The following is an 18,495-nucleotide window of genomic DNA, read 5'->3' on the forward strand; positions in this document are numbered from 1 at the left end:
AGTGCACTAGCAGGTGGGCTATTTAAAGAGGACAGAGACGCTGCAGGGAGGCTAATTTGATCATTTGATCATGTGGTATCACATTATAAGGAGCAATATAAGATAGTAGAGCTGAAAATCAATATGAGAGATGGCAAACAGAGGAACACCAAACAGAAGGGGACCTATTGCATGTGGAATGGACGTTTCTTTGTCTCGTATGTAAACCGATAGTTCTACAATTACTGACTGTAGTCCATCTGTCTTTCTGCATTCTTTGTTATACCCTTTCATGCTGTTCTTCAATGGTCAGGACCCCCACAGGACCACTACAGAGCAGGTATTATTTGGGTGGTGGGTCATTCTCACTGACATGGGTGTGGTGTGTTAGTGTGTGTTGTGCTGGTATGAGTGGATCAGACACAGCAATGCTGCTGGAGTTTTTAAACACCCCACTGTTACTGCTGGACTGAGAATAGTCCACCAACCAAAAATATCCAGCCAACAGCGCCCCGTGGGTAGCGCTCTGTGACCACTGATGAAGCTCTAGAAGATGACCAACTCAAACAGCAGCAATAGATGAGCGATCGTCTCTGACTTTACCTTTTATCTACAAGGTGGACCAACTACTGTAGGTAGGAATGTCTAATAGAGTGGACAGTGAGTGGACACGGTATTTTAAAACTCCAGCAGTGCTGCTGTGTCTGATCCACCCATACCAGTACAACACACACTAACACACCACCACCATGTCAGTGTCAGTGCAGTACTGAGAATGATCCACCACCTAAATAGTACCTGCTCTGTAGTGGTCCTAAACACTGAAGAACAGGGTGACTGCAGGCTAAAAAAGCATGCAGAGAAACAGATGGACTACAGTCAGTAATTGTAGAACTACAAAGTGCTCCTATATGGTAAGTAGAGCTGATAAAATGGACAGTGAGTGTAGAAACAAGAAGGTGGTTTTAATGTTATGGCTGATCAGTGTATGTACTATATATACTGTGTATTTAAGATTTATATTGGAGAAAGGCTGGCAACTCTACATCAATTCGCAAGGTTTTTGGAACAGGATGTGGTGTCAGGTGTCCAGATGTGGTTTTGCATTACAAGTGACAGGGCAAGAAAAGAATAACAATCAAACAACGATCAAAAAATTACATTTAATTGCTTGTACATAAGTCCACCACAACACGTGTAGTACTGTAAATAATTCAAGGAACATCTGGAATATCAAGGAAAATTAAGTTAAAAAAAACTCCAGGAACGTCACCCAAGTATGGGAGAAACGTCCTGTGTTGGTCCTCATTGTGCATGTGTCCAGATACTCTTGATCATCTTGTATTTTATAGTGTTGTATAGTGGAATGACAGACTTGCATCCTCTATAGTCTTCTGTACATTGAATACAGATGATGCCGCATTAAAGCCGCACCTGTTACTGACACAGCCAGTGTTTCACATTCAGAAACCACATTCAGAAACTTCTCTCACATCTACACTGACATTCAACCTCACCGAATTATCGTCTGACGTCAATTTACTCTGAATCAACACATGAAGTGAAAGAGAGAGAGAGAGACGAGCGTCTGTCAGCCACTGCTTTGTTCCTCAAGCGCCGATGTTATTCATTACACTGTGGTTAGTTCAGCAGGATGTTGTTACTCTGACACTCGCTGATAGAAATGCAGCTAGTTTATTATTTTGATTATGTTCAACCATCTGCTTTTCGTGTTACTGTAACTCCTGAGCGGTGGGAACTGATGGCCTAAAGTTTTGACTATCTGAACACAGAGCCTCTGAAGTCATCTGTATGAAGGTAACAGCTGAACTACACATTTCACACAAATTTACACTGATCAGCCATAACATTAAAACCACCCACTACACTTACTGTCCAATTTATCAGCTCCACTTACCATATAGAAGCACTTTGTAGTTCTACAATTACTGACTGTAGTCCATCTGTTTTTCACATACTTTTTTTAACCTGCTTTCACCCTGTTCTTCAATAGTCAGGACTCTCCCAGGACCATGCAGTGACACTGACATGGTGGTGGTGTGTTAGTGTGTGTTGTGCTGGTATGAGTGGTTCAGACACAGCAATGATGCTGGAGTTGTCCACTCACTGTCCACTCTATTAGACACTCCTACCTAGTTGGTTCACCTTGTAGATGTAAGGTCAGAGACGATCGCTCATCTATTGCTTCTGTTTGAGTTGGTCATCTTCTAGACCTTCATCAGTGGTCACAGGACGCTGCCCACGGGGCACTGTTGGCTGGATATATTTTTGGTTGGTGGACTATTCTCAGTCCAGCAGTGACAGTGAGGTGTTATTAGCGCTGTTGTGTCTGATCCACAGCACACCACCACCATGTCAGTGTCACTGCAGTGCTGAGAATGATCCACCACCCAAATAATACCTGCTCTGTGGTGGTCCTGGGAGAGTCCTGACCATTGAAGAACAGCTTGAAAGCAAGCTAACAAAGCATGCAGATAAACAGATGGACTACAGTCAGTAATTGTAGAACTACAAAGTGCTTCTATATGGTAGACAGTGAGTGTAGAAACAAGGAGGTGGTTTTAATGTTGTGGCTGATCGGTGTATATGTACAATTAGTTAAACAATAATAAAGGTTTAATATTAATAAAGTATGTGGTACTATTGGTTGTACTTGAAGCTCTCATTGGTGGTACTCAAGATTTGCTCTGTTGAAAGTACACTAAAATAAAAAAATGAATGCATGTCCGTAAGTGTATATTGGTTTGTGATTAATAACAATACTATTTACGCTATGCGGACTCTAAACTTCAATTTTAGAAGATAATAATAATGATGCACGCATTGATGGTTCAGACACACCTGTCGAGTTTTGAGAGATGGATGACTGGCCATGCAGCTTTCTATGTAAATTTAAACCCAAACATCACTTCTTGTATTAGAAAATTGTGAATTCAGAATTTATTCAGACCTCTTGACTTATTGCACCCTGTATTGTGTTTTCAAATGCATATAATTGCCATTATTACTCAAGAAAATACATTTGATCAATCATAATAGTTAGTTAGTTAGATCCTTCTACCGTTCATGTTACAATGGATCGTTCTCCCCTATTTTTCAACTTCCTCAGAACTCATTCGTACTCCCTTGCATTTGACCTTTATGGCATGAGTAAGATTGGCCGGGTCTCCATCATTGTATGTTTTAAACTGCTGCCGTAGTGTTGCTCAGGAAGCTCCCTCCCCTGTGACAGGAGCTGCCATTGTGCTGCCCTCTGTGTGGTTAGACTAGCTATTTTTGGCAAGGAGGTATAGTAGTGAAAGAAAACAGAAGCAACAAAGTGAGATGGAACAATGTGTCAGACCTGCTTGCTTTCCTAAACATTAAATTGTGAGATTTAAAATGTGTTTTTTTAGATGTGTTACATCAGAATACTATTGATCAGTTAGTTGCTCTTGCTTGATGTAGGGATTAGACTACATGAGTAACCAAATACAGACTGTATTACAATAGTACAGTAGTAGTAGTAATGAGACACAATAGAAAACTGTTGCCTCATGATGGGGAAGTAATTTGTTTCGGTTAAACTTGATGATGACGTGCGAGTAACGGTCTTACCTCACTGGCTATGGGTTTCAAAATAACCAGACAACTGATTTATCATCTTTTCAAAGATACACACAGAGATGTTCACAAGTCACAAAATACGAGTCCGAGTCAAGTCACAAGTCTTTAGGCTAGAGTCCGAGTCAAGTCACGAGTCTTTAGGCTAGAGTTCGAGTCAGGTCACAAGTCTTTAGGCTAGAGTTCGAGTCAAGTCACAAGTCTTTAGGCTAGAGTTCGAGTCAAGTCACAAGTCTTTAGGCTAGAGTTTGAGTCAAGTCACAAATCTTTAGGCTAGATCCGAGTCAAGTCACAAGTCTTTAGGCTAGAGTTCGAGTCAGGTCACGAGTCTTTAGGCTAGAGCCGAGTCAAGTCACGAGTCAATATAATATACACAAAACATATATTGGAAATGTAGCGTAGAAATAAACAAATAATATGTAAGTTCAGATAAAACACAACAACAGATTAGCGACTGTATTTTGCCATTTTACTTACTGCCTTTACTTTCCTAGTCATTGTGCAAATGAATGTAATTTCCGTAACAAGAAGGTACCAGTTAAAAGCTTCAGCTGATACGTTTTGTTTTCATTGCAATTCATAACCGTATGTTGTCCTATTACAAATATAAACCATTGTTTTGTAAATGTGTCCTTATAATTAAAAACCTCCAAACTTTTCCCGGTTGTGAAGTAAAACACAAACTCCTTAGAAAGCCAATCAAGCGTTTCATTGACACATCATCTGTGTGACGCAAACTGAATAAATGCAGATAACAGCATTTCTCACTAAAAATTAATATCAGAAGGTCTGAAAGCGGTCTTTTAACCATTAGCGGCAATTCTGTAGGAGCGTTCCATTCACCCCAGTTGTTCCTGTGAAGTGCACTACATAGGGTATTTCACCATTTGAAGTGAGATTCCAATCCAAAGGTAATGAAAATGTTCAAATGAAGTGAACTGTATATATATATATATATATATATATATATATATATATATATATATATATATATATATATATATATATATATATATATATATATATATATATATATATATATATTGTCACACATAACTAATGGTGACGCTAGGGACTCTTGTTGTTTACAAGTCATTTTTTGCGAGTCATGAGTCGAGTCTGAAGTTGCTGTGTTTGCCATCTCTGGATACATCTCAGTGCATGTGTACCCCATCTCTGGATACTCATTCACACACTAAGGGTTTGGGTTGCTAAAAATCCTGACCTCTCTATTGTATTCTGTTTGCTTACAGGATGCTGGGTATTCTGATGAAGGAGGCATAACTGTGTAAATGGAGGCCAAAGACTGAAGGTATCACTTCCTCAGACTTGCACAGGAATCATATTCTTATTACCCCAGAAGAAGCAAAAGGCATGCAGAAGAAACCTTCAGATCAAGCTGTCTTGTTTCAACATGCCCAAAACTTCCTCGGTCTGCTTAGTAGTTGTGCATGCACATGAGACACTCTAGACTCTCCGTGAAGATTTTCACCAAAAGAATACCATCGAGAATCGAGGTCTTCTGAGTATTTAAGTTATGAGTTCACGCTTGTGTCGGCCACTTAAATTCTCCAAAGCCACTTACCTGCCATCCCACACCCAGAAAGAAGGCTAGAGATCCAAGAAGGAAAGCAAGGGAAATTCAGAGGAAGAACATCGGAGTACATTCAGGGTACCACCGAGTAGGAGACTCTGTAGCTCTCCGGCAATGTTCGCCGCCAGAGCCCGCGCCACCTCAAGCCTCGTGGGCCTTCGAACCCAAGCGAGTGGCAGTGCCTGATGAATGCCGCCCAGAGAGAAGGACGAACTGGATGGTGAGAGTGGTCACTACGCCAAGCAGAGCAGGGCTGTATCCTGCAGCGTTGCGGCTGGCCATATCATGCAGCGCAGCAACAGCGACGTAACCCTGGGCGACCTCGAATCTGCCACCAAAGCGGGCGCAAAAGCAGCCAGGGCGTCAAGCGAAAAGGCCGGGCAGATCGGACAGGGCGAACCTGGCATAGTCCTCCACCGGGAATATGGAAGTCTTTCCTCCTTAGAAAGGCATATCCGACCTTCAGAGTCTGGCACAGACGATCGTGGCATTCTTAGTCCCAATGCTTTGCGTTTCAAGGATCCGTTTCTGTTGCTGGGGCTCCAGGGCACGCCACCTGAGCCGGACGGCTTTTTCCGAAGCCTGGAATCCCACAAACCAGCCAAGCCCCCCAAACCAGATTCTCTGAGCAAGAAATCAAAGCCATCACCCCTTCAAGTCCCTCCTGCGGCATGCGAGCAGACAGGATCTTGGGTGCGCAATTTTGCCCATTATGATGTTCAGAGTATCCTGTTCGACCTGTCCGAAGCAGCCACCAGCAGGGACAGCGTGGGCCGCAAGAAGAACATCACTTCTGGCGCCTCCGCAGCCTCGCAGCTACGCCCCCTTTCCCAGGCCCCACCGTCCTCACCTTCTCTGAGTGTGGGGAGCGGGACGGTAGGCATGACTAGCACAGAAGAATCAGAACAGTGCCTGCTGGATGAAGGGGATGGTAACGATAATGATTTGCTGCTCAGCTGCCCGCACTTCAGAAACGAAACGGGAGGGGAGGAGAGGGCCGGACTGGGGAGAGCCCAAGGTTGCAGTGGACGATGGAGGAGTTTACAGAGCCCCAATGATGCTGTGTCTGTTTTAGAGGAGCCCAGAGAAAGCAGTGTGCAGCAGCAGGGCAAGAGCAACTACTTCATCGAGCACGCCGACCTGGGAGCTCGTTACTACCACAAGTATTTCTACATGAAAGGTGAGTAGGTTGATTTCTACAGTATCTGTGGTGAATGCCTCTTTATTTTTTGGTGTGCGTGATAAATCTGGATAACAGCAATGGAACCCTGTATCGTTAGAGTTGTCATAAACATGTCATGGCAGATGTCACAGTTTACATCTAGTGTATGGTGTGCCACATAACGGTTCAAGTGCATCTGACCTGACTTGACATCAAAATTATTTACTCATTCCCCTTCAGTAACCACATAATCCAGGTCCAGAGCCTATCCAGGGTTCACTAGGTAAATTTTTTAACCAGTCCGCCTAAGATATTTTTGCAAGGTGAGTTAGATAGACAGACAGACAGACAGACAGACAGACAGACAGACAGACAGATAGAAAGAAAAATAGATAGATAGATAGATAGATAGATAGATAGATAGACAGACAGACAGACAGACAGACAGACAGACAGACAGATAGATGATAGACAGACAGACAGACAGACAGACAGATAGATAGATAGATAGATAGACAGACAGATGGTTAGACAGACAGACAGATTTCATGATCCCAAAAAAATTTAAGATTATTAAGATTATTTTAGAATTTTATATAATATATATAAATATAAAAGTATATTTTATACACCAATCAGGCATAACATTATGACATTATTCCTCATATTGTGTTGGTCCCCCTTTTGCTGCCCCATACGCAACAAACTGTGATGCACTGTATATTCTGACACCTTTCTGTCAGAACCAGCATTAACTTCTTCAGCAATCCGAGCTACAGTAGCTCGTCTGTTGGATCGGACCACACCATGACCCTGTCGCTGGTTTACCACTGTTCTTTAATTGGACCACTTTTGATACATACTGACCACTGCAGACCGGGAACACCCCACAAGAGCTGCAGTTTTGGAGATGCTCTGACCCAGTCGTCTAGCCATCACAATTTGGCCCTCATCAAACTCAGTTAAATCCTTACGCTTGGTCATTTTTCCTGCTTCTAATGTTCACTTGCTGTCTAATATAATATATCCCACCTACTAACAGGTGCTGTGATGAAGAGATGATCAGTGTTATTCACTTTATCTGTCAGTGGTCATGTTATGCCTAGTCAGTGTATGTACCTTAAATGTACTTTTGCTAAGATATGACACTAAGTCTCACGACAGAGGGTTCTAGTAAAGTGTTACCCAGAATGTATGCACAAAACAGTGTGTTTAAAGGATGTGCAAATGCGTCATGTGGTTAAATAGAGGAAGTTGTAGGTAAATATACTTCTACATGGAAGATAAACTGGAAATTTTTATGTCTTTCTTTGTATGTGGTTATGTGTTATGATTTAAAAAATATAGGAAGTTTAATTTAAATTTACTTCTGTGTGAAAGGTGTGAATTTGGACTCATACTTATCACATTTACGATCTATGTAAATAAGTGTGTGTACGTGTGTGTACGTGTGTGTGTTTGTGATATGTGGCTAACGTTTCCTTCTCTGGACTTCCCCCTTTGATTTTGGTTGTGTATTGTCTGACTGCCTGTTTTCTGGTGATTCTATAAGTGTGTAAATGCAGGATGATGTGCGGTGTAGTTCATCTATGATGCTTTATACAGTATTTGCTATATATTATACACTGATCAGCTATCTGTCAGACACTCACTATCCATTTTATCAGCTCCACTTACCATATAGGAGCACTTTGTAGTTCTACAATTACTGACTGTAGTCCATCTGTTTCTCTACATACTTTGTTAGCCCCCTTTCATGCTGTCCTTCAATGTTCAGGATCACCACAGAGCAGGTATTATTTAGGTGGTGGGTCATTCTCAGCATTGCAGTGACAATGACATGGTGGTGGTGTGTTAGTGGATCAGACACAGCAGCGCTGCTGGAGTTTTTAAACATTGTGTCCACTCACTGTCCACTCTATTAGGCACTCCTACTTAGTTGGTCCACCTTGTAGATGTAAAGTCAGAGACGATCACTCATCTATTGCTGCTGTTTGAGTTGGTCATCTTCTAGACCTTTATCAGCGGTCACAGGACGCTGCCCACGGGGCACTGTTGGGTGGATATTTTTGGTTGGTGGACTATTCTCAGTCCAGCAGTGACAGTGAGGTGTTTAAAAACTCCATCAGCGCTGCTGTGTCTGATCCACTCATACCAGCACAACACACACTAACACACCACCACCATGTCAGTGTCACTGCAGTGCTGAGAATGATCCACCACCCAAACAATACCTACTCTGTGGTGGTCCTGGGAGAGTCCCGATCATTGAAGAACAGCATGAAAGGGGGCTAACAAATCATGCAGAAAAACAGATGGACTACTGTCAGTAATTGTAGAATATACAGTGTATCACAAAAGTGAGTACACCCCTCACATTTCTGCAAATATTTCATTATATCTTTTCATGGGACAACACTATAGACATGAAACTTGGATATAACTTAGATTAGTCAGTGTACAGCTTGTATAGCAGTGTAGATTTACTGTCTTCTGAAAATAACTCAACACACAGCCATTAATGTCTAAATAGCTGGCAACATAAGTGAGTACACCCCACAGTGAACATGTCCAAATTGTGCCCAAATGTGTCGTTGTCCCTCCCTGGTGTCATGTGTCAAGGTCCCAGGTGTAAATGGGGAGCAGGGCTGTTAAATTTGGTGTTTTGGGTACAATTCTCTCATACTGGCCACTGGATATTCAACATGGCACCTCATGGCAAAGAACTCTCTGAGGATGTGAGAAATAGAATTGTTGCTCTCCACAAAGATGGCCTGGGCTATAAGAAGATTGCTAACACCCTGAAACTGAGCTACAGCATGGTGGCCAAGGTCATACAGCGGTTTTCCAGGACAGGTTCCACTCGGAACAGGCTTCGCCAGGGTCGACCAAAGAAGTTGAGTCCACGTGTTCGGCGTCATATCCAGAGGTTGGCTTTAAAAAATAGACACATGAGTGCTGCCAGCATTGCTGCAGAGGTTGAAGACGTGGGAGGTCAGCCTGTCAGTGCTCAGACCATACGCCGCACTCTGCATCAACTCGGTCTGCATGGTCGTCATCCCAGAAGGAAGCTGACGCACAAGAAAGCCCGCAAACAGTTTGCTGAAAACAAGCAGTCCAAGAACATGGATTACTGGAATGCCCTGTGGTCTGACGAGACCAAGATAAACTTGTTTGGCTCAGATGGTGTCCAGCATGTGTGGCGGCGCCCTGGTGAGAAGTACCAAGACAACTGTATCTTGCCTACAGTCAAGCATGGTGGTGGTAGCATCATGGTCTTGGGCTGCATGAGTGTTGCTGGCACTGGGGAGCTGCAGTTCATTGAGGGAAACATGAATTCCAACATGTACTGTGACATTCTGAAACAGAGCATGATCCCCTCCCTTCGAAAACTGGGCCTCATGGCAGTTTTCCAACAGGATAACGACCCCAAACACAACCTCCAAGATGACAACTGCCTTGCTGAGGAAGCTGAAGGTAAAGGTGATGGACTAAACCCAATTGAGCACCTGTGGCGCATCCTCAAGTGGAAGGTGGAGGAGTTCAAGGTGTCTAACATCCACCAGCTCCGTGATGTCATCATGGAGGAGTGGAAGAGGATTCCAGTAGCAACCTGTGCAGCTCTGGTGAACTCCATGCCCAGGAGGGTTAAGGCAGTGCTGGATAATAATGGTGGTCACACAAAATATTGACACTTTGGGCACAATTTGGACATGTTCACTGTGGGGTGTACTCACTTATGTAGCCAGCCATTTAGACATTAATGGCTGTGTGTTGAGTTATTTTCAGAAGACAGTAAATCTACACTGCTATACAAGTTGTACACTGACTACTCTAAGTTATATCCAAGTTTCATGTCTATAGTGTTGTCCCATGAAAAGATATAATGAAATATTTGCAGAAATGTGAGGGGTGTACTCACTTTTGTGATACACTGTATATCTATATGGTCGGTTATTAACTGATCGGTTATTAACTGTCTTGTGGTGCATCGTTACATCCTTACTAATAACAGTCTGGATGGTCATCCCACCAAAGCACACATTTCTACTGTATTTTGGTCCATCTGAGATGAGCTAAGGCCCAGAGTACTGCATAAAATGCGTTTCTGCAATCAATGTTAGGCTTTCTTTTTCCTTAGTAGTGTTTCAGCATGCATTTTCGATGCAGTGGTGGACTCTTGTCAAGTCACAATGGTTTACCAAAGTACTCCTGAGCTCATGTGGCTAAATTTATCTAATACAATACTGTTTAAGGGGTCAAAGGGGTCAAAGAACTACATGAACTGAGCATTCTCAGGATTCCCTGAATCTTTTCACAATGTCATGTACAGTAGATGGTTAAATACCTACATTATTTGCAATCTTACCCTAAATTATAATTTTTAACTGATTGACAATTCTGTTATGATATTTGGCTCAAAGTTGTAAGGCATGACCCATCAATCCACTATGTTTTTATTAGAAATCCTAAACCTCAAAGCTTTGCAACATCTGCTTAAAGACCAAAGAGGATCAACGAGCGCTTACTGTCCTGGACTTCCCTGCCTAACCTAACCCAACCTAAACCCCACTGAGACAGAGAAAGTTAAGCATTTAACACCCTGAAGAGTAAAGGCTGTTATAGCCACAAAGGAAGGCCAGATACATCTTAATGCAGATGGTTTTAGAATGGGATGTCAGGTGTCCACTGACTTCGTAGCATACACTAAATGTTGTTTTTTATTCACAGACCATCAAAATTTCTTTGGCATGGACGAGCGGTTGGGACCAGTGGCTATCAGTTTCCGTCGGGAGGAGAAAGAAGGGTCGAGTGGCTCCCAGTACAACTACAGGATCATATTTAGGACCACAGAGGTGAAAAAGTTCATCTTTCTACATTTATAGGCATTCATACTGTAGCGTCACTGCTAGGGGGCCGCCACGGGCTTTACCCAGAAACCCTTGCGGCCATGCTGTCCGTGCTTACCGTGACCGTGTAGCCCAGTGTTGGGGCTGGGGTGGCTACGGTGAGGGCTGGATAGGCAGCTTATATGTTTGTCTGTTGTATGAATGTCTGTGTGGAGACTACTGAAGTAGTCAAGCTTTAGAGTTGTGTCCTTCTGCATTGCCATTTTTGGCCAGCAAAGGGGGCACGGAGGCACGTATGGTTAATGTCTCAGTTTCTCTTGATTGACAGTCACTTGTACCTTCAGGGGAAAGTTCTTCTATATATATTTCTCCTTCTCAATTTTGCCAGCTTCTTTATCAGCACACTTGCTTTTCTCTGAAGCTGTAATGCTTCACTCGGTCTGGCGTGTAATGCTAGCATTATTTAGCTTTCTAAGAACTTGCTCCGGTGTTTTGAGTCTCCCTATGGAAATGCTCTGTGAAAGCAGATTGCCCCAGAAGTGGCGTGACGTCCCTTTTCCAGAGCAGACCCCACCTGTAAATCCACATTATGCTCAAGAGTTGGCTTGTTGCAGATAGCCAGAGCAGAGTGTCATCCAGTTCTCACTTCTGCGCTATCCCTGTTCTATCCACTTTATCCATTGTGGGCTGCAGCCTCATTTATTTGCAATTATCCCCTTTTTTGTTGGTGTTTTTTATCCACAGTATTGTTCTACCTTATTTAAAGCATTTGCATCTGGGTTCTATTTCCATTCTTGCAAACCAAAAAAGCTAAACATTTGTTAACATAGTAGTACTGCATCTACTAAATAAACCCTGGGTCCACTGTGCATCCTTTGAGATGATTATTTTTAACAAATGTACAGAATTCTGAGGCACTAAGAACCCAGATCACTCACTCCTGCTCTCTCAAAAATGACCAGTTATTAGGTTACTAAAGTGCATTACTGCCAAAATCTCAAAATTACTGTGGTTATCTTATTACTTGGTGGCTCAGTGGGTAGCACTGTCACCACACAGCAAAAAGGTCCTGGTGTTCGATTCCCAGCTGGAGTGGTATGGGTCCTTTCTGTGTGGAGTTTGCATGTTCTCCCCTGTCTGGGTGGGTTTCCTCCCACAGTCCAAAGACGTGCGAGTGAGGTGAATGTGAGATACAAAATTGTACATGACTGACTTGAACTGAGGAATCTTGTGTAACCAGTAATTACCTGTCCTGTCACGGATGTAACCAAAGTGTGTAAAACATGATGTTAAAATCCTATAAATAAATACATTTTCTTCCCAACTCAACAATGAGATAATGTAAGTCTAAAGAAAAGTCAGACCCATTTAATTTTTGCTTTCATAAAAATCCTTTTTCTAGCCGCTCAGGTGGCGCAGCGGTAAAGTACGCTAGCGCACCAGAGTTTCGAAATACATCGTATCGAATCTTAGCTCTGCCTTTCCGACTGGGCTGGGTGGCAGCATGAACAACGATCGGCTGTTGTTCATGGTTAGGGGTAAAAAGTCGGATCATAGGTAGATCATAACTGGTGCAACTGCGGCCCCTGCTGGCTGACTGATGGCACCTGCACTGGGCTGAGGAATAATGCTGATTGGGTGTGGCCCTCCGTACACAGTGACCGTCGGTGTATGAACTCGACTCGTGCAGGTGAAAAATGCAGTCTGTACTGACTGTACGTGCCGGAGGGGGCACAGTTGAGAGGCGTCCTCAGTCAGCGGTGAAGGGTCGAATCAGTATAGAGGACGCATTCAGGGTAATCGGACACGACTAGATTAGGGGAGAAAAATTGGGGGGGGAAAGTATATATATATATATATATATAAATCCTTTTTCTCACATTACTGGATCTCTAAAGCCCTCTTGCTTTACTTAGATCTCTCTTTTATTATTTTAAACCCCTTTAATACTTTGTCTTTTGGTCTTTCTTTACTCTCATATGGGTATTATAGCTTCAAAAGTTTCAACTTTCTATATTCTTAATGCCTTTGTTCTTCTTTCATCTTTTATCTTTCCAGACTCTCATATTAACACGTCTGGTGATTAAGGGCACATGAGTAAATCTTGATACCTTAGGGTACACGCACACATATGCAGTCACACGCATACACATATATATACACATACACACACAGACATTTGAAGGTGATGTGTGTCTGTTTTCATAGACGCCATTTATATTGCTAGTAAACAATTCCACATTAATAAACTTTGGATTTAATTGTAAAATGACTGATCATCTTATTGTAACGCTATGGGCTATGACGAGATGAGAGAGGGACGGACACACACGCAGAGATGAGTTAACAAGGTTTAATAATAACAAAACACACGAAACTAGGTTTTACACAAGACATTCTAACACAAGACCTATGCTAATGCTAACTGCTAACCACTAACGCTAAGCTAAACACACAAGAACTAAGCTGAATGCTAACACTAATGCTACTCTAAACTTAACACAGCTAGACAGGACTAAACAAAGTTAACAGAGCTATCAGACAGAGGCAAAAGCAGGGCAAAAGCGAGGCAAAAGCGAGGCAAACCGACAGGACAGAGTCTAATCAAATAAATCCAGACAGCTAGAACAGAGTCACATCAAATAGTCTTCAAAGACTGTTCTCCAGCTCCCCTCTTAAATACCCTCAGATGAGGGGCAGCTGGGGCTAATTAGCAGAGGGGACCAATAGCAGGGGTCCACCTGCCTTGTACCCAGAGTTTATGTCTTGGAAATTAATAAGAAAAATCCAGGATCAAATCGACAAGCTTCAAATTTACTGTATGTATAGATAAAAATGGAGGGCTGGGCTTACTTTGAGGTATTAATGTTGCCTTGGTGATTTGCCATTGGGGTGCTGATCCAATCCTTGAGCTCTAAAGCAGACTCTACACTAATGTAGACACAGCAACTCCAACTTGAATCCAGACCAGCACAAGCAGTGTCCTGGGTGTGTCATTTAGTTTAGTAGATTTTTAAAGGGTTTCGCCGACTCAGTGGTAGTTAAGCATAGAGAATGTGGTCTTAAAACAATTGATAATGTCTAAAGCAAAACTGCAAGACCTCATCGAACAGCCTCTTATCGTGGTAGGACTTATTTAATAGCTAAATATGGTAATGAGATCTTTTTAGCTTTGAGACCCTGAATTACTCATAATTAAATAACTCTGCTCATCATAAAAGATCTGACAACTGGCACATGTATTGCCAACCAGAAGAAAATGAATTAAACTATGCCTGTTTTTGGTTTTACCTCTAGTTAAAGACCCTTCGTGGCTCAATCATGGAGGAATCTGTGCCGTCTGCAGCACGCCATACAACCCCTAGAGGACTCTCTCCAAAGAGACTGCTGGAGTTCATCCTTCCTGACCTCAACCTGCACTGTCTGAGGCTTGCATCCACCTCGCCCAAAGTCCGCGACACACTGCTCAAGCTGGACGAGCAAGGGGTGAGCTTACTTGCTGCAGACCGGTTATACAAACGGGTCATTAATAGAGGAGTGGATTTGGGTCAAGAATTCTGCTATCTACTGATTGCTTTTAAACTTTTCCCTATCTTCAGGTCCAAAATTCGTTGCAATCTTTTGACCAGCATGGCCGATGGGGGGAACTCCCTACATATTTATCCATAGACCATTGCTGCTGGCTCATATTGATCAATAACAAAATTACCTCGACAGAATTCAAACCTGAAGATACGATGGTTGACTTACGAGACCATATTACTTTTTTGGCTCTTGTTTTGGGGCATTTAGCCTCATCCTGCCATCCTCATTCTTTTTTTTAATATATTTTCTTTATGCATTTTCTCCCTTTTATAGCGTGTCCAATTGCGTCGTGCTTCTTCTCCACCAATGCCGATCCCTGCTCTGATTGAGGAGAACAAAGCTAACTCATGCTGTCTGCATCTTATCACCTACACTTTGACGAGTGCAGTGCAGCTCAGCGTTGTGTACGGAGAGACACACCCTGAGAGCACTCTTTTCTCATCTCTGTGCAGGCGCCATCAATCAGCCAGCAGAGGTCGTAATTGCACCAGTCATGAGAGAGAGAGCCCATCCGGCTTAGTCCCGCCCATCTAAACGACAAGCCAATTGTTGTTCATGTGGCTGCTCAGCCTTAGCCGGCAGGCAGAGCTGAGATTCGATACGATGTATTCGAGATACATCGAACCAGCTCTGGTTCTAGCGTGTGTTTTTACCGCTGCGCCACCTGAGCAGCCCCCTGCCATCTTCATTTTTTTAAACTATTTGCCCAGGTTTGATGTGTAGTACCATGCCTTTTCCTGATTGTGAATCTGCTGCCTCCTGCACAACCCCCATTCTAATCAAGGAGCCAGATCACCACACACGTGTACAATTTTCTTATCACCTGCCAGTGTCAGGTTCCAACACAGAGCCATATTACGTACAGGGAGCCACACTGAGACCTTTCCTTCCACAAACATGGTCAGTTGTGTTTGTGTGGATGATTGACCAGGTCATTAAATCAGTGTTCTACATCATGACACTAATTCATTTTGCCTAATTTTGTGAGTGGAATGATAGTTCTGTACTTTTATTGTTGAAAGTCGATCCATCCTCTGATCCATGCATGCGTACGTGTGTTTGCAGCTAAATTTCCAGCGTAAAGTAGGGGTGATGTACTGTCGGGCAGGACAGAGTACAGAGGAAGACATGTATAACAACGAGAGCACTGGACCAGCATTTGATGAGTTCCTGGACCTCCTGGGAGAGCGAGTAAGACTGAAAGGCTGGGACAAATATAGGGCACAGCTCGACACCAAGAGTAAGAGACAATATTTCACACAGACATCAGACAACATCACACCCTCAAATGCTAACATTAGGATAAAATAGATTAAAAACATACATACATGCAGCCAAAAATGTGTAGTGAAGACCCTTTACCATTTACCGTCTATGAAATCTTTTTAATCTTTTGTTTCTTGTTAACCAACAGCTGATTCTACTGGGACGCACTCCCTGTACACCCGCTATCAAGACTATGAGATCATGTTCCACGTTTCAACCATGCTTCCATACACAGCCAACAACACACAACAGGTAAACAATATAAACAAGTCCAAGAGCATCAATGTTGGAAACCCCAGTCATATACAGTGGTAACTTGAAACTTGAAACTCGAAGTCAATTGGCTCTGGGAGTTTAAAAGGCGTTGAGTTTCAAGGTATTTTTCCCATAAGGATGTATGGGAAACCTGTTAATGTGTTCCATGGTCCCTTGAAACTGCATATATTTTAGGCTCATGTAAAATAATGGGGTTGTTTTTGACACTGAAATACAATTGGGAAACAGTTAAATACAATAAAACCTGGTCTTTTTCTTTACTTCTTTATTTTTTTCTTATGCTTCTTAATCGTGGAGATGCTTGATCTTGGAACATCTTATTCCTTAGCGAGTTCAGGAAAGACGCATTTACATGAGAAGCGACTAAATAGCTTTTGCTCTGGCTGGGCCGTTATTTCCTATGGAGTGTGGCAGTGCACAAAGCTTATTGTACTAAAACAACAAGCAAGGAATTTACTTGGAGAGAAGAGAGTGGAGTGGAGAGAACTTATGAGCAGTAATAATCAAGAGAGGTTTAGTGTTCCCATGTCATTCTGTTAATACAATGTCACATTAAGCTTTTTTTAACAATAAGCATTTTAGACTCTCTCGGAAAAGCTGATTCTCAACATTTCTCAGCACCCCAAGCTGTAACACAAGTTTAAAAGTGAAACAGGAGGAAAATCCAACTAAACACAGATACATGTGGAGCTTTCTGAGTGGATTTGAGGGTTCGGTTATTCCACACAAATGCAGATTCGTCTCATATTTGCACTTTGATGACGTTTTACCGCACCGCTCAAACCAAGCGCTGAACAAAGCGGCTGTTGCTTGGTTTAAATACTATTCTGAAATGTAGACTGCCATATTGGCGCAGCAGGTGGATCTCAGACTCCAGACACTCAGCTTTGCCTCAGGTTTCTGTCTGTGTTGAGTTTAACGTCTTTTCATCGGGTACTTCTGATTTCCTCCCGCCCCCCAAATGATGCCAGTAGGTGGTTCGGCAACTGTAAATTACCTTTAGGTGTAAATAAGTGTGTGAAGACCTGGTGCCTTGTCCCACATATGTCCCTGTACACAGTGTTGCATTTATTTTAACGTTTTGATTACCAATAATGGCAGGTTCATTTTTTTTGACGCTAGGCATTGATTTGTCAGAAGTGCTGACAGGATATCAGCATTATTGACTGGCTGCGTCCCAAAAAGCAAGATACACTTGTCTGTTTTATGTATGGGTTCTGTGATCAGCAGTTTGTGAATGTTCAGGACCAAAAGTATCACCACAATGTCGTATTTTGTATCTTTAAATCTGTTTTTTTCTGTTTCTTACAGCTACTCAGGAAGAGACACATAGGAAACGATATTGTGACGATAGTCTTTCAAGAGCCGGGTGCGCTGCCGTTCACCCCCAAAGCCATTCGTTCCCATTTCCAGCACGTGTTCATTATCATCCAAGTTCATGAACCCTGCACGGAAGGCACCTACTACCGGTAAAAAAATTCTAAAAACAGTGCTTGCTGTATGCACAAGAGATCAGATATTAACAAGAACACACAGCACATCAAAAAATATACCAAACATATCGCATTTTCCCTTTTTCTCCCGGTCTAGTCGTATCCAGTTACTCTGGTTAGACCCCTACCCTGGCGAGGGTGGTCTGTACCTAAAACATGCCCTCTCTGGCACCTGTGCACTTGCCAACCGCTTCTTTTCACCTGCATGAGGCGGGTACAGAGAGTCACGCACTGCTCTCTATTATTCACCGTCTCTGTGCAGATACCATTTACAGCATCGATTAGGAATCACCTCAGCCCGCCCTCAAGGCAGACGTTGGCCAATCATGTCTGTGTGTAGATACTGACTGATAAAAGTAAAATTGAAGTAAAATTGTTTTACCTCTGAACCCCCCGAGTGCCCATCAACCACCATTTATTATTAACCGTACCTAAAACACGCCCCCTCCGACATGTGTGCAGTTGCCAACCGCTTCTTTAACCTGCACGAGGCGGGTACAGAGAATCACGCACCGCTCTTCATTATTCACCGTTTCTATGCAGATACTATCGACCAGCCAGCAGAGGCCGCAATTCCAGCAGCAATTAGGAATCGCTTCAGCCCGCCCTCAAGGCAGACGTTAGCCAATCATGTCTGCTTGTAGGCACTGACTGATAGACTGCAAG

General features: G+C 42.9%; 1 protein-coding gene across 2 annotated transcripts in view; it reads left to right on the plus strand.

The window, feature by feature from the left end:
- Positions 1–5,470: 5,470 nt before the first annotated feature.
- sipa1 (signal-induced proliferation-associated 1) overlaps positions 5,471–18,495 on the plus strand; it is a 39,396-nt gene continuing 26,371 nt past the window's right edge. For both annotated transcript variants that reach the window (XR_010007638.1, XM_062988718.1), the window contains exons 1-6: positions 5,471–6,377; positions 11,091–11,215; positions 14,507–14,695; positions 15,860–16,034; positions 16,209–16,312; positions 17,648–17,805. Coding sequence is in view for 1 of the 2 variants with exons in the window: in XM_062988718.1 (XP_062844788.1) it covers positions 5,483–6,377; positions 11,091–11,215; positions 14,507–14,695; positions 15,860–16,034; positions 16,209–16,312; positions 17,648–17,805 (1,646 nt within the window). In the remaining variant the exon portion in view is untranslated. The remainder of the gene's footprint in view (positions 6,378–11,090; positions 11,216–14,506; positions 14,696–15,859; positions 16,035–16,208; positions 16,313–17,647; positions 17,806–18,495) is intronic.

Source organism: Trichomycterus rosablanca, chromosome 26 (assembly GCF_030014385.1).
Source record: "Trichomycterus rosablanca isolate fTriRos1 chromosome 26, fTriRos1.hap1, whole genome shotgun sequence".
Classification (NCBI taxonomy): domain Eukaryota; kingdom Metazoa; phylum Chordata; class Actinopteri; order Siluriformes; family Trichomycteridae; genus Trichomycterus; species Trichomycterus rosablanca.